Genomic DNA, 21,532 nt, shown 5'->3' with positions numbered 1-21,532 from the left:
TCTCTGCCCCAGAAGGAAATTCCATTGAAATCCCGCAAAAATGTCTCCCAGACCGTAAGGTCCTCCCGCATCTCTGAAGTGACACGAGTGAAATGATGTGGCAGGCGCAGATTGACCATGCCGTCACAGAATTGTCGCAAAAAGGCCCTGCCCAGGGCCACGACCTTTCAGGCAAAATTCAAGTGGCCCACGAGCTGCTGCAACTCTAATAAGGTGACCTTGTGCTTAACCAAAACTGCTCGGATCCTAACCAAAAGGCTAACTCGCTTGTCCTCGGGCAGCCTGGAAAACTGGTGCACCGTATCAAGCTCGATGCCCAGAAAGGTAAGAACCGTGGCCGGGCCTTCGGTCTTTTCAGGAGCCAACGGTACCCCTAGTTCCTTAGCTAAATCAATAAAAGCCGTTAACAGGAACAAGCACTGTCCAGAACCCGCGGGGCCCACAAAAAGAAAATCGTCCAGATAATGAACAGTGTCCTGAATTCCCGTCCTAAACCGTAAGGCCCATTCCAAAAATGAGCTGAAATGCTCGAACGCTGAACAAGAAACAGAACACCCCATAGGAAGTGCCCTATCAACGTAGTAACTTCCTTCAAACGCAAAACCTAGTAATTCAAAGTCACTAGGGTGAACTGGGAGGAGGCGAATGGCTGATTTTATATCACACTTTGCCAACTCAGCACCTAACCCACACCACCGAACTATCTGGACCGCTCGGTCAAAAGAAGTATATTTTACCGAACACAGCTCAGATGGGATGGCATCATTTACTGATCGACCCCTAGGGTAAGAAAGATGGTGAATCAACCGGTATTCACCTGCTGCTTTCTTAGGCACCACTCCCAGGGGGGACACCCGCAAGTTCGGCAGGGGAGGAGATTTAAACGGGCCTAACACCCGACCTTCAGCACATTCTTTACCGATCTTTTGCCTAACAATGCTTTCTAAACCCCTAACCGAACGCAAATTGGAGGAGAAAAATGGAGTACGGGGGCCTTCATAAGGGATTCTAAATCCAACTGAGAACCCCTCCGCCAAATAACCCGCGACATCCCTGCGAGGGTAAAATTCCAACCACTGCTTAAGAACTCTCAGACGTATGGGGCTGGGGCCCTTTTGGAGGGTGTTGACCGGGGCCACCGCCTGTCCGCTTGGTAGGCCACCTCTGTTTTGATCTGGTGCATGCCGTGAAGGCATGAGGGCCGGCACAAATCGGGCACTCGTGTTTATATCTACAGGCCTTCCTGGAGCACGAACCTTGGGAGGTGAACTCCCAGCAAAGCAGCCGTGGCTGAACCGACTGCCCCGCGGAAGCGCGGGCACCAGAGAAGGTCGTTCCAGTTGTCTTTTGCACTAAATGACCACTGTCAGATCGCTCACCAACATTTGGTTTTGCGGGCGCCATGAGCTGCAGCCAAAGCTGCTGGTTAATCTGATTCCACTGAAGGAAAGGATTAACTGCCGCATGCATGCGGAACTGCTCATCATACTGGAGCCATGCCCCACCAGCAAAGTCATTATACGCCCGGTATATTATATCACAATACTGGAACAATGGGGCGGCTCTCCATGGCTGGGCCCTAGCAATGACGCCCGCATAAATAAGAAAAGCGGGGAGCCAATTCGCCCACGTTCGGTCAACTTTACAACGCTTGAGCTTCTCCTTATCCTTCTCGTCAAGCTCGTCCTTTGATTTTTTCTCCAGTTCTCTATATAATAGGCTGAATACATCCACGTATTCACCTTTCAGAATTTTTTCCCTAGTTGCTGCTGTGAGATGGTCACCCAGGGGCATGGCAGGGTCCCCAAAAGGAACAGCATGGAAGTCCAAAGAACCGTACGGAACAGGTGGGTGAGGTGGGAAACCCCAGATTGTACCATGCTGCCCGGACCACGGTAGAGACACGGACACGGCTTGCTGCCATCCCCATGGGGGCACACACACTGCCGGACCTTGGCCGCCTGACCCGGGACTACCACCATAACCATCGCTCCCAAACGCTATGCCCCATGGAAAACTAGAACCATCAGGCGTGGGCGCTGCCGTAGAAGTGCTCGCCTGCGGCAGAGCACTGGGGACCGCATGTCTCCCCAGAAGTGACCCGGCCCCCAAATAATTGGCCCCTACACCTTGGGCTCCTCCCCCAGGCCTGGGAGCAGAAGATACATTGGGCCCCCACGGGCCCCAAGGCCATACCATTCCCTGCTGTGGCACGGGAAACTTACCATCCCCGGCAGGCGGCACCACCACCACCGCCTCGGGCTCTTCAATCTGCTTCTCTTCCTGGGGCACTCCTTCCTTTGACGCACCACCACTTCCTTCGGCTCCCTGCAACACAGAAAGGCGAGCCAGCACCTCCTTCTGGAAAGAGATGGTGGCAGCTCGACCAGACCCTAACAACCAGTGGCCCTCCTAGAATGGCCCGCCAAACCCCTAGCTTCCTCCAGGGCTGCCAATTGAGCCATAATGGCCTGCCGTGTTTGAGCCTCGTCCCCTTTCTCCTGCGGGGGCAATTCTGGGGGTGGTCTCTTGGGAGGTCGCTTAGCCGGTTGTTTTCCTTTTTTATTACCCTGTCCCTTCTTGGGACCCATGTTTTTTTTTAACTACCCTGCACAAGCCTTCCTGGCTAACCAGGCACAGGGGGGGTATAAGGGGGAGGGAGGTGGCCCCACAACCGCACACCAACGGCTATACCGTCCAAAAAGGAGGGGAGGGAGCCAGCACCAGGCCCCAGTACAGGCCTAGATTCCCAGGCTAACTATCCACCCTTATCAGGCCTGCAAAGGCCGTCAAGAAAGAATGGCGAGGGGGGGGGGTGGACACTACAACGACTGGCCCCTTAAGGCGCCGCGCCGCCGCGCCAAATAGCTGATTGGGAGGCCTGGGCGCAGAGCGCCTCTCCACCGCCAAAGCCGCCCGAACGGGGACTGCTGGCTCGACTATAAGGAGGAACGGGGGAAGAAAGGGCGGAGCCCGAAGGAAGGCCTCGCCGGGGACTCCCACCGCCCCGCGGAAGCCGTCGGCGCCACAAACAGACCACGCCGCTCTCCTCCGTCCAGGCAGGCTCCCGTCGACAAACCGGCTCCCGTCGCCCAAACAGGCTACAGCCGCTCTTCCGCCGCTCTTCAGACCGCGCCGCTGCTCCAAAGCGTGCAGAGCATGCCGACAACGGCCTCGCTCGCTCACAACGGCCCTCAGTCAGCCTGCAGGTGACTGATCCGGCCAAGAGCGATTTTCAACTGCGTGTTAGGGAGCGTGGGCAGCCTATTAAGGCTGCCCTTCGCCCCCTCCCTCCTGGGATAATCCATTGCCTCAGATCCACGCGGGGAGGCAATGGGCGGCAACCAGCCTCAGCAGTCAATGGACTGCTCGGCTGGGAAGGGGCCGAAAAAGCCTTAAAAATTTTCACTAGTGGAGGTGTACTCCTATTATTCATTTTAAGATTATTGTGTGTTTTAGCAAATGAAGATTTGTCTAGGTTATTGTCTGTTATGCAGTTTTAATCTCTTCCTTGTTTTATGTTTCCTTCATAGGAAGTGGCTAATTTTTCCAGAACTTCTGTTATAAGTGTGAATTGATCAGAATTCAGTGCATACAATGTCACAAGTGTTACCAATGTACTGTCTATGCAATCATTAATAAAAAGATACTAGCCCAGGGGATCAGCCATGGATTTTATCTGAATAAAACAAATTATGTTGGAAATTAAGATTGCCACTCCTCTAGCTTTTGAGTTTCCTGTGGTCTGGAACTGAAAAGTTTAAAGACCGGCTGAGGGGGTAGCAAGGGGGAGGTTTTTGTGTTTGGAGAAGGAAATTTGGACAAAGAGCTGGCTGTAGAGAAGTGTGCAGGAGTGACACAGAGAGTGCAGCTGTGGAGAGCTCACCATAGGTGTCACGAGATGGCCCACAGGGAAGCTTGGGAGTTGCCTAACTTTATGTGAGAAAGGCCAGCAGAAAAACAAATCAGGCAATGAAAGGACCGAGAAGAAAAGACAGGGCTGTTGTGGTAAAGGGAAACTGAATGAGTAGAAGATGAGATAGGACTAGTGGGGAATGGACTGACAAGAACATTGGGAGAGAGACAAATGGAACACGGGAGGTAGCATGTAGTGGAATATATGTTATAAGATTGCTGTAAATGATGGTGAGGGAGGGGCTAGCAGAATGCTATATCTGTATTAAAGGGGTCAAGGAGAAACTTAGGAGGGTGGTCCTGAAGATTTGGCAGGAACCCTGGTCTGAAGCCACTGTCAGGGTCACAAATGTTAATAAGGTGTGTGTGCGTTATGCACTGTAAAATTGCTTTCAATGTCAATTCAGCTCCATGAAGTATCTATAATATACCTCCTTAAAGTCTGATTCATAACAACCTCTCTCAGATGTTTCAAACAGAACATATGAGTGCTTTCATTATGTCAGATTTCACATCTTGGATTATACTTCTTTATTCCTCCTTTCAGCTTTTCCTGACACGGTGATCAGGGCTTTTTTTTGTAGCAGGACCTCCTTTGCATATTAAGACACATGCCCCTGATATAGCCAATCCTCCAAGAACTTGGCCAATCCTACAAGAGTTTACAAGACTTTTATTACAGGGCGTACTGTAAGGTCTTGGAGGATTGTCTACATCAAGGGGTGTCGCTCAATATGGAAAGGAGTTCCTGCTACGAAAAAAAAAAGCCCTGAAGGTGATCAATAGAAAACCTCAGCATCCATTGTTATCATGCTCTGTTCTGCTACTATCAATAGTTATCAAACTCTTAATGCTGTGCACTTTCAACTTCGGTGGCAGGAACAGGCATCAGTTCGTAATCTTTTGCCCACAAACAATTGGGGACTGAATAGTTATAGGAAATGCAGAAGGGATAATTATTTCTATCCCAAGAATGTACGGACAGTATGATTCCACCACCACCCCCAGTAGTTTTTTTTTCTTGCTCAGGCAGCAAGGCTACCTGTGTCTAGCTGCCCTACTAAAGAAAAGAGAAAAGTTTTACTGAAATTCAACACAGATGTTTTTTTTCCCCCAACTGTTCTTTTGACAGCTTGTTCAAAGAGTGGTTATTGCCCCTGTAATTACCAAAAAGACTACTGCTTGTGAGAGTCTCAAAGGAATTTCAATGGTCATTAGACAAAATTAGCATCTCTGGATTATACTAGAAATACAGTGGTTGGTATTTGCAGCTGGGTTAGGGGGAGGTAGGGTTATGATAGCTATAATATGTGAAATTGTATTCAGGCAAAGGCGCAAGACAGATGGTTTCAAACTGGAATTATTCCAACAGTCATGTGAGGAGACTGAAGTCATTATTGTGATCAGGGCTTCTTCTTTTTTTTTTGTAGAAGGAACTCCTTTGCATATTGGGCTACATACTCCTGAAGTAAACAATCCCCCAAGAGCCTACCAGGCTCTAATTACAGGGCCTAGTGTGAGCTCTTGGAGGATTGGATACATCAGGGTGCGTGGCCTGATATACAATGGAATTCCTGCTACAAAAAAAGCCCTGATTGTGATGAACTGATTGCAAAATGTTATCCATTGTGGTATTCATTTTGGTGCTGTTATACTCATCCATGTGCAAGGATCATGATGCTAAATGCACAGTCAGTGAACCCCTCTCAAGTCTTTCTAAACTTTTTCAAGGAGGAGATGTCATCATTGGGGGAATTACTTCCTTTATGTCTGCTACATCAGATGATTTGACATTTAAGGAACTATCCAATTATATGTTATACGATATGGCTTTGTAAGGACATTGCTCCTTGTGCATTTCTGTTAATATCTGTGCATAGGTGCATGTGTTAATAATGGACAAGCTCTTAAGACTGCATTGAATTCTTGGAATGTACATTTGTATAACTATTATTTTAATTTGCAGCCCCTCATTGTCTTTTCATGGTTCACTGGAAATGACAGCTTCCTTTCATTTTATTTATTAGCTTCTTTCACCAATGGTCTTAAGCTCAAGATAAAACAAGACAAAATGACAGATCCTGTTATTTACTCTGATCTAATGTCATCAGATGTATGCATCTAGTTCTTCTTCAGGCCTTTCACATTCCCAGCAAATGAAACCATTTTCATTTTTTCTCCATTAATGACCAAAAAACAGAAGCATAGGTTATTTTTTTAACTGGAAAGTATGCACATTTTTTAAGAGTATGGATTCACTAACACCAATTAGTATATTGAAACCTTTTCACTCTCACTTTTTTTCATTGTCTTCCCAATGTTGACTTCTTTTAGCTCACCTACAGTTCTACGTCATTAATGCATGAAACCTTGTCAGGACTTTCCACTTATCAGATGGTGCCAAATGAAGCCCAGCAGTACAAGGGCATCTTGCAGTTAATTCTGCATTTCAGGTGGACATGGATTGGGTTTATTACTGCGGATGATGAACGTGGGGAAAGATTTCAGCATGCCATGTTTCCTCTGTTTTATCAGAATGGCATCTGCGTGGCCTTCATATCAGAACTCCGCGAGAACTTTATGATAAGTTCTTATTTTGGCATGATGGAATATGCATTGAAACATTATGGCATTGTAATGGAGAGTAAGGCTGATACGATTGTTCTTTTTGGAGACACTAGTACTCTTTCATTTATAAGATTGGTCATAAAACTTTCAGAGGATGGGTTCACAACAGCAAAGACTAAAGGTAAAGTTTACATTACGAATATTCAGATGGATTTTATATCTTATTATTATCAAAGAGACTGGGGCAACATGATCCTTCATGGTGCAATATCCTTCACGGTTCACACAAATGAACCTCCAGGATTCCATCAGTTTCTTCAGAGCAGAAAGCATCTTAGGACCAAAGGAGATGGCTTCATCAGAGACTTCTGGAAACAGGCATTCCTCTGTGAATTCTCTGAGTCACAGGTAAAGAAGGACTTTGATAAAAATTGCACTGGGGAGGAGAAACTGGAGAGCCTTCCAGGTGATGCTTTTGAAATGTGTATGACCGGTACTAGCTACATTATCTACAATGCTGTCTATGCTGTAGCACATGCTTTACATGACCTGTATTCATCTCCTTATGGACACAGAAGAATGCTGAAGAGGAAGAAATACAGCCTGTTCCATCAACCGTTATGGCAGGTAACTATCTTAGAAAATCATTTCTCTGGCAACAAAAAAAGGTACAGTTTGTACTACTTAGGATTTCTGGATTCATCTTCATCAATTTGTTTCCTCTCCTGTCCACTCTAGAATGTCACAATTCTCCAAGCTTCAGCCTTGTTCACCATTTGCTCCATCATTTACTATAATCATACATATGTAAATCTAAGATATCCTTTTGTTGCAATGTTGTCCTTTCTCCCCTTCTTGTACTACAATCTTTTGCAAAAGGAATCCCTTGTAGTTACTCCTTTGTGTCATGATCCTACAGATAGCCAGTAGTCCTTCCGTTGCAGTCAGTCTTTTTCAAGAATCGCCCCCACCAGTTAATTTAAGCAGATCTCTGTCAAGAACCATTCACAGCAGGTAAGTTTAAGTCTAGTCCAATGTTTAGGTTATCGCTTTTTAATTGTCAGCAACATCTATTGCAGAATACAGCCTGTACTAAATGCAAGTTTTAATCACAATCTATCACAGACTACAGCCTGCGCAAAATGTAATCTTGGAATGCAAATATCTCTTGTTATAATTTAAACTTTTATTTTGTTCTTCTTGAGAACACTTAATCCAAATGGTTCTTGAATCATGTTGGAGAAGGGCTGTGGCAAGGGGGGAAATGTGACATCTAAGGGACTGATAGTTAATGGCAGCCTGTAGGACACTAGGCAAAAGTTGGAAATTTGTAGAATTATTAACATTTCAGTCTTAATACTGAGTTAGGGCAGATAGCTATGACTGGAAGATTAGCAAACTAAATTAAAATAGAGCCAAAACTTCAGATTTTTGGCGACATGGCATGACTTTATTTTATATATAACACAAAATAATATTCAAAGGATGATAAAACCCTTATTCAATTTATGGGGAAAACTTAAGCAAATTTCTCTATATTTTAATTTTACCTGTTTTAAGAAGAGATTGAGAAAGTAATCTTTTTTTTCTGTATACATGCTGAATGCTGAGCTCTCTATCGATACTTCAATTTGTTAATTCTTTCCTTAGTTGTTATATGTTCATTGTAGGGTTTTTTTCCTTGGGGGAGGGGTGAATTTTTGGTGTTGGTTTGTATCCTTTTTATGCTTTGGTGCTGATGTTTGTATCTTTTTTTAATAATAAAATTTTACTATATATATATATATATATATATATATATATATATATATATATATATATATATATATATATATGTGTGTGTGTGTGTGTGTGTGTGTGTGTGTTATATATATGTGTGTGTGTGTGTGTATGTATATATGTATAATTTTAGAATTGTAAGCTAGAAAGGGCTTACGGACCATTTAGTCCAACTCACTGACATCCCTGACAAATGGTTATCCAGTGTCCTTCTGTTGTTGTAGGATACTTAGCAGAGTGCAATAGAGCGCAGTGGAAATAAAGCAGCCACAGCACATATTTGTTTAGCTTCCAATTAGAAGTGTACTGAAAGAATTAAGAAAAGATTAGATGGGAAGAAAATCAATAACGGTCAACCTCACAGCTGCCAAACTCTTTTGTTATAAGGGGCAGATCCAACATAAATGAGACCTTGTCAAGGTGGGCCCTGTGTGTCATACAATGTAATGCCCGGTAACGGCGATATAAACTTTATAGAGCACAAACTCAACAAAAGATTTTTTTAAAAAAAACATTAAAATAAAATGTCCTTAAAGCATTAGCACACTTGCAATATTAACAATCTTTGATAACTGACACTTCTTGCTCTGAATTATTGCATCAAAATCTGAAGTCTGTGCTGTAACAATCCTGAGTATGCTGTTCTGGTGTGTATCTGTAAGTTGCAAACCACATACATACATACTTTATTATTACAGTCAATGACCACTACAGTCCAAACAAACAGGACAAATCATATTAGGAAATCCTTTAAAATTTAAAATTTAACAACCTAGTCGCAAACCTACTTTTGATTTATTGACATCATTAAAGAAATCTCATGGCCAATGCTCTGTACCCAAGCACCCAGGGAAAAAGATAAAATCACTGGGCATTGCAAGCTTTTGTACGTAACTTACTTTGTGTGGTCATCAGGATAATGCAAACACACCATGATGCAGAATGAATGCAACGTGTTTATCTACAAAACTATATTCTTCCCCAGAAAAACAACTGAAACTCCTATGAGGCAGTGCAAGAATAGAGAGACAATAATGTATACTGGTCAGCATCAGCCTACTATCTGGGAAAACTAGGTTCAGAATCCCCAATCTGCAAAAGTTATGTGTTGGACATACACCGGCAGCCTAATACTTGTTGTTATTCCTCATCTAAATAGTTTGCCATTTTGTTGTTGTTCAGTCGCACAGTCAAGTCCAACTCTTTGGGACTCCATGGACAAAGTCACATGGCCCTCCTGTCTTCCACCATCCTCCAAAGTCTGCTCAAATTCGTGTTTGTTTCATCAGTATCGCTGTCCAGCCATCTCATCTTTTGCCATTACTTCTTGTCTAAATAGTTCAAATTGCTTTCCTACTGAGAAAGATTGGGTCATGAGGACATGAATATGTGAAAAGGGGGAGGAAACATAGTTGCACCTAGGACAGCACTGGCAAAATGGAGTTCATAAATAAACACAAAAACACACTCACACACTCGCATGCAGAGTAGCAAGGCAAAAAGCTTTTACATTGAATAAAACTAAGTGGGCAGCCATGTTGCTCTGAAGCAGTAGAACAAATCGGGAGTCAAGTGGCACCTTTAAGAACAACCGATTTTTATTCAGAACTTAAACTTCCGTGTGCTCTCTTAAGCACACTTCATCAGATGAGGGGATCAGGTATTGTGAGCTGAAATACAAGCAGTTTGTTGATTAAGAGGGCAATAAAACTGTTGGTCTTAAAGTTGTTTTTTGTGTTTCTCTCCTGCTTTTGAGGCAGCCAAGAAAAGCAACCTCTCCTCACTTTTTCCCACTTCCCCCTCATTCTTCCCCAGAAGAGGAGGACCCTCAGCCAATGGAGATTAGCTCTATAGTTCTGTTGTGCAATTGAGAGATCCTGGGACAGCTCTAGCTTTGCTTCAGAGAGCTCATCCACACCAAAGTCTTTCATCAGACAGAAGATCTACTCAAGTTTACTTCATGCATTTGAAGAAGATATGTATTCAGCCTCAGTAGCTGACTTGACAAATTGTGCTTGCTTTTGGCTAATCCAATAGATGAGGCTGTTTCCATAGAAACACTTGTAGCCATTGGCTGAGTTGTAGTCAATTTTGTCTTCACTCCAGTCCACGTATCCAGCCAGTCTTGTGAATGTCACAAACTGAGATCCTTAGTTTCAGGTCTGCTGTTCTTATGAGGCTTGTAGCCAACCTCATCGGCATTCCAATCATGGTAATTTGATGAATCAGCTTTTCTGCACAAGATTCCAATAGCTGCAGAAATGTCAGGTCTAGACACTGTACTCAGATCGAGAAGCTTGCCTATTGCCTCTCATTGTTCAGGTTCTTAGCAATTTCTTGTGCATCCTCTTTACATTGACAGCACAATGTCAAATAATCCAAGTATGCCAGTCTATGTTGATACCGTCCTTCTTTCAGTCTTGTAAATAAGCAGGTCTCTGCCTTTCCATATCAGAAGTTTTGACTTTGTAGCACCATGGTTAATTTTCTATTCCATGTTCTGACAGTTTCTTCAGGTCCATAAATGCTTCTTTTAAAATTTGCATTTGAGATTCTTTTTTCCATTTTCTTGAAAACTACATGGTCATTCCATGTAGATCTTTTCAGATAAACCTCCATTGAGGAATGCTGTTTTAATGTCCAGGTGTTCAACATGCATTCTTCTTGATGCTGATATAATCTGTGGTGTGCTTGACAACATGCAAAAGTTTCAGACATTTATTTCCAGCTAGAGGGTTCACTCTTAGGTTGCATATTTGCACAAAAGGAAAACATATGTGATGGTAACCCTTAATTGCTTCTTTGTTACTGTCTCACAGTAGTCTATTTATTCTCCAGCCTATCATCGCCTGCCTCCCCTTTTGATCGTGGTGTCTCTTGTTGCCCTTCCTGTTGCTTGGCAGTCCTGGAAGGTAGCCATCTGGCCATATCAATAAAAGAAATTTCTTCAGCATCTTGACTGGTTTCCACTGTGGATTCTACTCTACTCAACATCTGATTGTTTCTAAACTAACTAAGATTAATATACAGTACCTTCAGTTTAACCTTTTCACGACTGAAGTGATAACACTTGCAAAACCCCAACCTCTCCAATCCTCCATCCTATCCTATCCGAATGGGAACAGCTATCTGCCCTCCATAACTCTTGGAGTTGCAAGTTTAAGAAATGATCCAATGTCTTAGTTTCTCACTGTAGAGTTTCTCCCCTTGGTTCACTATCACATGGTCTTTGCTGCCATTGAGACAGAGTTCTAGTGTGAAATAGCTTCTAGTAAAGAGGAAAGGTAGCTAAGAGAGTTAAGAGTAGCTAAGAGTGGTGAGATAGCTTCTATTTTGCATTGTCCACTCCTTGGAGTCATCTATCTTTTCCTGTCCCATGAGGAAGATCTGCTCTTTCTGTTACTAGCAAATGAGTTGTGCTGCTTTGTAGCTTCTGAGCTTGTGCAGACCCAATTGTTGTCAACTTTGATGTAAATGCTGAGATGTAAGGCATTTCTCTAAAATTATTATTCAGTATTATTCTTTCATGGTATCTCATCTAATTGCCAAGTGCCCCTCTAAACCAAACATCTTTGCTCTTAAGTGGGAAAAAACCCAATGTTGAGGGAAGAATTCCTGCCAATTTCTTCCCATTCTGGTGGCAACAAGAAGCTACAGCTGGAAAAGGCCTTTCCTCTTCAAAGCATGAAATACAAAAAAGAACAGAGGAAAATCTGGATGTGTCCAATAAGAATAATAAAATTATATATCCAAAAATAAAATGGAAAATCATAAAACTGTCAGGCACAGATATAAGGCATTTTATAGTCTCCTTTTAAAAAGCTGTATTCAACTAACAGCTGATCCTCATTTGTGTTTCTCTTTTTTTAATCTAGCTTCATCACTATCTGAAAAGCATCTCATTTAATAACAGTGCTGGGGAGACAATTTCATTTGATGCCAGTGGAAAAGTCACAACAGGGTATGATATTATCAATTGGCTTGCTTTCCCAAATGGATCTTTTTTCAAAGTGAAAATTGGAGAGATTAATCCAGAAGCTCCTCCAGACCAAATGCTTACCATTAATGAAGAGAGGATCACATGGAACAGCTGGTTTAACAAGGTAATCTGGGAAAGCTATCACTTAAAACCTGAGTGAGATAGAGAAAAAAACTAGCTTCAGTCAACCCAAAAGTCTTTCTTTCTTTCTTTCTTTCTTTCTTTCTTTCTTTCTTTCTTTCTTTCTTTCTTTCTTTCTTTCTTTCTTTCTTTCTTTCTTTCTTTCTTTCTTTCTTTCTTTCTTTCTTTCTTTCTTTCTTTCTTTCACCATGAGTGTCATATTAAGGAAACAAGTTGTGTGTTGAACAGAAGAATGATTGAAATGTCTCTGTGGCTTAATGCTTTCCCATGTGCACTTTCTTCAAACAGAACAAGAGTTCAAAATGTCAACTCTTTAAATAGGTTTAGTCAACTTCAAGATGAGGCCTAGCGTTCTCCTGAGATTACAACCAATCTCCAATTTACAGGGATTGGTTCTCCTGGAGAAAATGGCAGCTTCTGAGGGCACATCTATAGCACCATGCGCCCAAAGATCTAAGACATTATGCACCCCAAGTTCTCTCTCTCACTTTGTCCTCCCTAAGTACCACCCCTTCAGTTCTCTAGGACAAGAGCTGGCAATCCTGCTCACCCAAGCTGGGACCATGTCAAAGATTGGGAATGTAATCCTTCATCATTTCCATAAAATATAACAGCCCAGCTGAAGTAATTGAATGTAAGGAATTTCAATCAATCTCAAAAGCCTTTATTGGCCTATATCAGATTATAAACAAACAAATAAACAGCTACAGAAATAACAAAAGCAGTCATACGCAGCTATACATTGAACAGTCGATCCTTGATTACCAGACTCAAGAATGAAGCAACCTTTTCAGTTATTTCAGATGACAAATAATTCAGAAGACAGAAGTGGAGAGTTGATAAATAAGAAGGCAAATGACCAATGGCTGGGGAAATTCCAACATTCAGAGGGGAACATAAGGAATTTGGTGATGAATGAAGCAAACACACACACACACTGCAGAGGGGTATTGACCATTAATAATTTGGAGGAACAAACAAAATGTTATTTTACATCTGCTATTTACAGTAAGTTTTTTTTCCTGCCTCACATATGCATTAGACACAGCCCCTTTCTGTCTGCAGTGAAAGCTGCCATCCTGGTTCGATGAAGCAAAGGAAGGATGCGGAGCCATTTTGCTGCTATGATTGTAAACCATGTCCAAAAGGGAAGATTTCTAATCAGAAGGGTAAGGCATTTGTAGTCCAATCCTGAGCAAAGTTACACGTTTCAAAGCATAGGAGGGATCTCATTAACATGGTGTTTTGAGTCTTGTAAGTAGGATTTGGAAGAATATGGTCCAAATCCCACTCTCCTATGAGAGTTTGTTGGGTGACCATCGGCTAGTCACACATTTCAAACCCACAGTGCTTTACCCGGGAAGAAAATGGAACAGAGGAAATTAATGTTAGTTGCTTTGGGTGCCCATTGGAGAGAAAGCCAGGCTATAATTGATATATATAAATTAATTAGTTACTATAAATAAATGTAGAATGATTTTATTTTCTATGCCTTGAGCTATTGTGATATCACTAAGGGGACAAATGCTAATTGGGACTATACACAGATGGTGTTATTGACTGCTGGTGCGCACGCATAGCTGGTCTTGAGGACAAAAGGAGATTGAGGAAGAATCGCACTGCTACAGCACCAACCCTAAACCAGACTTTTCCCTGCAGCCGCTGTGGCCGGACCTGCCTGTCCCGCATTGGTCTTGTCAGCCACCACGAGCCTGCAGCAGACGTGGACTCTTTGCACCCTTCTTAAATCTTCGTTCGCGAAGCCAAGCCGAGAGAGAGAGAGAGATAACACAAAAAGAAATCGGTGTTTTGTAGTGCCACGTATACTTTCCAAAATATGGCTTGAAGTGAACATCAATGCCGCCCCCCCTCCCCAATGTCCACGGTAACTTGGAAGAGACCGAAGAGAGGAAAGGAAGACTTTTACCATGGATAATGACAAAAGCACTCATGCAAGGATCTTAGAAGATGGGGAGATTTTGCATTTTTGTTGTTGCTTAGTACAAGCAAGCATAGACAATATTTGCACTATTGACTGGACTATGTATAACCCACTAATCTCCCCAATAAGCCAATCAATATCATTCTTCCCTCTATTTCATGCTCACAACCAACCTGTGTCTCGGTTAGACTAGAAGAAAGACCTTAAGGTCAGCTAGCGAGCTTCCCTGACAGAATGGGTCTTGCAAACCTTACTCCAGTGCTCTGTGTACTAAGTGACACTGCATCTCTGGAGGAAGTCACAAGGTGGTGGTAGATGCCAATGAAACACCAGGAACAGAACTTTCTCCCCTTAGAAATGGAGTCCTAGGAGGATATTGCCAGCATCAGAAGTCTAGATAGCTTTCCATAAGCAAGGCCCCTACCCCCATACTGCAGCTTTGGTGTGGTAGGACACTGGTAGACAATTACAACTCTGCTATACCTCATGACCTTTGACCAGTTGTTCTTTCATAGTTTTAGAGAGGCCTGAGAGGAACAGAACAGAGCAGAGCAGCTCTGATAAGCTGAGACAGCTGGAGAAGTTGCTAAGAATTTCTGCGTTTTGAAAGACTTCATTCTGAGGCTTGGGTGACTGCTGAAAAGGCTGAGTTGTGATAGCTGGGGAACTGCTGTACGTTTGGGTGAGTGGGCTAAAGGTGATAGTGATTGATTGATTGATTGAGAGTAATTGTTGATGATTGCTTAGGAGTGGTCTGCTCCACCCTCTTTGCATTTTAAGCTGCACCTTGCCAAAGGCGCAAGCCTTTGGCGCGAGCCGAAGGGCGAGAGCTAAAGGGCTCTTGGCCTGTGGCTCTTTGCCTGGGGGCTCTCTAAGGACCAGGAACCCAGATCCCTGATTTCCTTGTTCTCCCAATAAGGTAAGTTGACCTTCCAGAAGGGGAGCCACGTAAACAACAGCATTTAAAGAGGACTGTATATTTAATATATATATCATGAAGGTAGAATGCCAGCAGGGAGGTGGGGGCTTTCCAGTGTTTTGCACTGAGTGTCACATGTATGACTATCTGCCCACAGGACAGAAGTCTTGGGTGTGTGCTCGATGCAAGGAGCTCCTGGTCCTCAGGGAACGAGTTCGTACCCTTGAGGCCGAGGTGACTGCCCTGGAGAAGCAGAGACGGTCAGTTAGGCAATTGGGGAAGACTCTTGGGGGCGTATTAGATGAGCCCCACTCTGAATGTGGCAGCCCCGTTGCTGCCAGAGAGCGTGAGGGTCTAGAGGGAACAGGGCACCTTGCTGAGGATAAGGGGAATGCGCCCTCAGAAGGGACCTCTTCTTCGGTTGGTGAGCGGGAATCCTTTCGCGCCAAGGAACCATCCCTGGGCAGGGGGAGAGGGGGGGTCTTGGTAGTTGGTGATTCGATCCTTAGGCAAGTAGACAGCTGGGTGGCGAAACCGCGTATTGACCGTATGGTGACTTGCCTGCCTGGTGCGAAGGTAGCGGACATTACGCGTGTAGTAGATAGGCTGATAGACAGTGCTGGGGAGGAGCCTGTGGTCATGGTGCATGTTGGCACCAACGATGTGGGGAAATGCAGTCGTGAGGTCCTGGAGGAGAAATTTAGGCTGCTAGGTGGGAGACTTAAGGCCAGGACCTCCAAGGTGGCCTTCTCGGAAGTGCTACCTGTTCCACGTGCAGGGCAGGAGAGACAGGCGCAAATTAGAAGTCTCAATGTGTGGATGAGACGATGGTGTAAGGAGGAAGGGTTTAAGTTTGTTAGGCACTGGGATGCTTTCTGGAACAAGCCGGAGCTGTACAAAAGAGACGGTCTCCACTTGTCTCCGGATGGAACCAGGCTGCTGGCGCTTAAAATCAAAAAGGTGGCAGAGCAGTTTTTAAACTAAATCTTGGGGGAAAGCCGACAGGAGATGGAATGTCTCTGGTTCGGGAGGACTCGTCTCAAAGAGATGAAGGGTTGGCTTCTATTTTTCTACCGAGTAACGGATCAGAGTTGTCCACTGTGATGGTGACAAACAGTATGGACTGTCTGCTAGAGTCTCGAGGCGGCAGGAGAGAGGTGGCGGGCCTAGCTTGCTTGGGAAATTATAAATGTTTGTATGCAAATGCTAGAAGTGTCCGAAGTAAAATTGGTGAATTGGAATGTTTAGTGTTGGGAGAAAACATAGACATTGTGGGAATTTCAGAAACTTGGTGGAATGAGGAGAATCAGTGGGACACGGTGATTCCTGGATATAAGTTATATCGGAAGGATAGGGAGGGAAGGGTTGGAGGTGGGGTGGCTCTGTATGTCAGAGAGGATATACGGTCCAGTAAGACTGAGGTCAGAGAATTAGATTCCCTTTTAGAAATGCTTTGGGTTGAAATAGAGGGCCCAAAAGGAAATTTAACGATGGGAGTTTGTTATCGCCCACCAAATCAAAAGAGAGAGGACGATTAAAATATGATGGAGGGATTAAAGATAGCGGCTAAACGTAAAAACTGTGTCGTAATAGGTGATTTTAACTACCCGCAGATTGATTGGGTCAATATGTGTTCTGGTCGAGAGAAAGAAATTGAGTTTCTTGATGCTCTCAATGACTGTGCTATGGAGCAGATGGTCTCAGAACCTACCAGGGGTGGGGCGATCCTGGATCTGGTCCTAAGTAATGCCCAAGACTTGGTGAGAGACGTAAAAGTGATTGCGCCACTTGGGAACAGTGACCATAATGTTATTGATTTCACCATTTGTATAAATAGGGAGTTGCCCAAAAAGACGGCCACAACCACATTTAACTTTAAAAGGGGTAAATTCTCTGAGATGAGGAGGCATGTGAGGAGGAAACTGAAAGGAAAGGTAAATACGGTCAAAACCCTTGGGGAAGCTTGGAGACTATTTAAAACTATAATACTAGAATCTCAGATAAAATACATACCACAAGTTAGGAAAGGCACAAACAGGTATAAGAAGAGGCCAGCATGGTTAACAAACAAAGTAATGGAAGCTGTAAAAGGTAAGAAGGACTCCTTTAAGCGGTGGAAAACCAGTCCAAGTGAGATTAATAAAAGGAAACACAGGCAGTGGCAAATCAAATGCAAGACTGTGATCAGGCAGGCAAAAAGGGACTATGAGGAGCATATTGCAAAAAACATAAAGACCAACAATAAAAATTTCTTCAAATATATTAGAAGTAGGAAACCAGCCAGGGAAGCAGTGGGGCCCTTGGATGACCATGGGGTAAAAGGATTACTGAAGGAGGATGGGGAAATGGCTGAGAAGCTGAATGCATTTTTTGCCTCCGTCTTCACCGTGGAAGATGAGAAGTGTTTGCCCGCCCCAGAACCACTAATATTGGAAGGGGTGTTGAAAGACCTGAGTCAGATTGAGGTGACAAAAGAGGAGGTCCTACAACTAATAGACAAATTAAAAACCAATAAGTCACCGGGTCCGGATGGCATACATCCGAGAGTTCTGAAAGAACTCAAAGTTGAACTTGTGGATCTTCTAACAAAAATCTGTAAACTTTCATTGAAATCTGCCTCCGTTCCTGAGGACTGGAAGGTAGCAAATGTCACCCCCATCTTTAAAAAGGGTTCCAGAGGAAATCCGGGAAATTACAGGCCAGTCAGTCTGACTTCAATACCGGGAAAGTTGGTAGAAACCATTATCAAAGACAGAATGAGTAGGCACATTGATGAACACGGGTTATTGAGGAAGACTCAGCATGGGTTCTGCAAGGGAAGATCTTGCCTCACTAACCTGTTACATTTCTTTGAGGGGGTGAACAAACATGTGGACAAAGGAGACCCGATAGATGTTGTTTACCTTGACTTCCAGAAAGCTTTTGATAAAGTTCCTCATCAAAGGCTCCTTAGAAAGCTTGAGAGTCATGGAGTAAAAGGACAGGTCCTCTTGTGGATCAAAAACTGGCTGAGTAATAGGAAGCAGAGAGTGAGTATAAATGGGCAGTCTTCGCAGTGGAGGACGGTAAGCAGTGGGGTGCCGCAGGGCTCGGTACTGGGTCCCATCCTCTTTAACTTGTTCATAAATGATTTAGAGTTGGGAGTGAGCAGTGAAGTGGCCAAATTTGCGGATGACACTAAATTGTTCAGGGTGGTGAGAACCAGAGAGGATTGTGAGGAGCTCCAAAGGAATCTGTTGAGGCTGGGTGAGTGGGCGTCAACGTGGCAGATGCGGTTCAATGTGGCCAAGTGCAAAGTAATGCACATTGGGGCCAAGAATCCCAGCTACAAATACAAGTTGATGGGGTGTGAACTGGCAGAGACAGACCAAGAGAGAGATCTTGGGGTCATGGTAGATAATTCACTGAAAATGTCAAGACAGTGTGCGTTTGCAATGAAAAAGGCCAACGCCATGCTGGGAATTATTAGGAAGGGAATTGAAAACAAATCAGCCAGTATCATAATGCCTCTGTATAAATCGATGGTGCGGTCTCATTTGGAGTACTGTGTGCAGTTCTGGTCGCCGCACCTCAAAAAGGATATTATAGCATTGGAGAAAGTTCAGAAAAGGGCAACTAAAATGATTAAAGGGCTGGAACACCTTCCCTATGAAGAAAGGTTGAAACGCTTAGGGCTCTTTAGCTTGGAGAAACGTCGACTGAGGGGTGACATGATAGAAGTTTACAAGATAATGCATGGGATGGAGAAAGTAGAGAAAGAAGTACTTTTCTCCCTTTCTCACAATACAAGAACTCGTGGGCATTCGATGAAATTGCTGAGCAGACAGGTTAAAACGGATAAAAGGAAGTACTTCTTCACCCAAAGGGTGATTAACATGTGGAATTCACTGCCACAGGAGGTGGTGGCGTCCACAAGCATAGCCACCTTCAAGAAGGGGTTAGATAAAAATATGGAGCAGAGGTCCATCAGTGGCTATTAGCCACAGTGTGTGTGTGTGTGTGTGTGTGTGTATATGTGTATATATATATATGCAAGGGAGTTCCTGCTATATATACACACACATATATATATATATATTTGGCCGCTGTGTGACACAGAATGTTGGACTGGATGGGCCATTGGCCTGATCTAACATGGCTTCTCTTATGTTCTTATGTTCTTAAAATCTCTCTATTGGTCCTGTTACCTTATATTGGACAAGTGGCAGCACTAGGATGGCACCTACCACCACCAGCACTCCAGGCAAGACACCACCCCTGTTGCCTCCAGCCAGACAAACGCTGCAGCCCAGCGCCCATGCCTCAGAGCATACGCACTGTATTGCCACCATGGCTCCACCTCCCAAATCTGTACTGAAAGAACAGATGGGAGGCAGAGCGATGGTAGTTGGCCAGTTCTCAGGCACGGGCCACCATGCTAGTATATATCCCTTGCCCTCCTTCAGGCCCACTCCCCTAGGCAGCCACCTCTGTCTGCCTTGTAGACATTCCGGGCCTCTATTTGAAAGTCTGAGAAACTGGCACATTTTAAAGAAGGAAAACCCCACAACTGAATACACTTTTTTTGCAACAATTTTTGAAGTAATTCCATAGGAGAGTAAAACAAATAAATATTCCTCTTGCACATCTCCAGTTTGTTCAACCGAGCCCTCACAGGTCGCACCTATAGAAAAAGTTGTGGAGTGAAATTCAGATGCTGTGAGACCCACCAAAGGATCCTCTTAAAGTCTGAGATATGGGAACAGGTATGGGATTTGGAGAACACTGAAGCTGTCCATCCTTTCCTCAATCCTCTCTCTCTGTTTTACAGACTTGGATGACTGTACCCAATGCGGACAAGATCATTATCCAAATGTGGGACAAAACCAATGCATTCCCAAATACATCACGTTTTTGTCTTATGAAGAGCCACTGGGGATCACTTTGGTGACTATTGTCTTTTCCTTTTCTTTCATCACTCTTTTCGTGCTAGGAATCTTCATCAAGCACCACAGCACCCCCATTGTCAAAGCCAACAACAGGAACCTTACCTATTCTCTCCTGATCTGCTTCCTCCTTTGCTTCCTTTGTGCTTTGCTCTTCATTGGTCAACCACAACTGGTGTCCTGTCTCCTCCAACAAGTCTTTTTTGGCATGGTCTTCTCAGTTGCCATTTCTTGCATGTTGGCAAAAACTCTCACGGTGGTTCTGGCTTTCCTAAGCATCCAACCAGGAAGCAGCCTGAGGAAGTGGGTGGGGAAAGGAGTGGGCAATTCAATTGTGATTTCCTGTTCCTTTATCCAAGCAGTCCTTTGTTTTGTGTGGCTGGCCACTTCTCCCCCATTTCCAGATGCTGATATGCAGACAGAGACTGAAGCAGTTGTACTGGAATGCAATGTGGGGTCTGTTACCATGTTTTACTGTGTTCTGGGCTACATGGGCTTCCTGGCCATTGTGAGCTTTATGGCGGCTTTCTTGGCCAGGAAGCTTCCTGACAGTTTTAACGAAGCCAAATTCATCACTTTCAGTCTATTGGTCTTTTGCAGCGTTTGGATCTCTTTTGTTCCCACCTACCTGAGCACCAAGGGAAAATTTATGGTTGCTGTGGAGATCTTCTCCATCTTAGCCTCCAGTGCTGCCCTTCTGGGTTGCATCTTCGCCCCAAAATGTTACATTATTCTGCTGCGGCCTGAGTTGAATAACAGGGATCATCTGATAAAAACAAAAGGACAATAATGTAAATTGCTAGAGTTGCAACTGTAACTCTATGTCATTTTGATGTAGTGGTTAAGAGTGCAGACTCTTTTCTAGGAGAACCAGGTTTGATTCCCCACTCCTCTACATGCAGCTGCTGGGTGACCTTGGGGAAGCCACAGTTCTCATGGAGCTATTCTCCCAAGGCCACTTCTTGAAGACCTCCCACAGCCCCAACTACCTCACAGAGTGTCTGTTGTGGGGAGAAGAAGGTGAGGAAATTATAAACCACTCTCACAGTGAGGGCGGGTTGCAAATTTGATCACTTCTTCTTTCAAAGTTTTTATCTGTGGTCAGTCCATCTGTCTATCTTTAGCACACATAAGTCATCAAATTATGCATCTTGAAGTCTTAAAACTGGTGGTCACATTCAGGATAGCATTGGAAATTTTAGTCTCTGACATGAAGCAAATAAGAACATTCTGGTCCATGAAGTGCCTAGAAAGCTGCACTCTGGTTCTTTTTCCTTTGGAAGCTATGACTAGCTAGGCACACATAGATCATTCAGAAAAGACTAGGACCTGAAATTTGGCCAATAGATTCAGAATGGCTAAAA

General features: G+C 43.9%; 1 protein-coding gene across 1 annotated transcript; it reads left to right on the top strand.

Moving 5' to 3' along the window:
* Positions 1 to 1,818: 1,818 nt before the first annotated feature.
* Positions 1,819 to 20,958, top strand: LOC132583143 (vomeronasal type-2 receptor 26-like). Its single transcript, XM_060254816.1, has 6 exons — positions 1,819 to 1,847; positions 3,101 to 3,245; positions 6,250 to 7,110; positions 7,403 to 7,497; positions 13,448 to 13,551; positions 20,054 to 20,958. Exons 1-6 carry the CDS (start codon positions 1,819 to 1,821, stop codon positions 20,956 to 20,958), a joined length of 2,139 nt encoding a protein of 712 aa, XP_060110799.1.
* The last annotated feature ends 574 nt before the right edge of the window (positions 20,959 to 21,532 follow it).

Source organism: Heteronotia binoei, chromosome 15 (assembly GCF_032191835.1).
Source record: "Heteronotia binoei isolate CCM8104 ecotype False Entrance Well chromosome 15, APGP_CSIRO_Hbin_v1, whole genome shotgun sequence".
NCBI classification, from domain to species: domain Eukaryota; kingdom Metazoa; phylum Chordata; class Lepidosauria; order Squamata; family Gekkonidae; genus Heteronotia; species Heteronotia binoei.
This window is presented reverse-complemented; position numbering and strand designations above follow the sequence as displayed.

Excerpts from the sequence above, each read along its gene's own strand:
- LOC132583143 (XM_060254816.1), top strand. The coding sequence starts at position 1,819 with ATGGAAGTCCAAAGAACCGTACGGAACAG. Across the intron at positions 1,848-3,100 it reads CAAAGAACCGTACGGAACAG|GCTACAGCCGCTCTTCCGCC; the intron begins GTGGGTGAGGTG and ends TCGCCCAAACAG. Across the intron at positions 7,111-7,402 it reads TCCATCAACCGTTATGGCAG|ATAGCCAGTAGTCCTTCCGT; the intron begins GTAACTATCTTA and ends ATGATCCTACAG.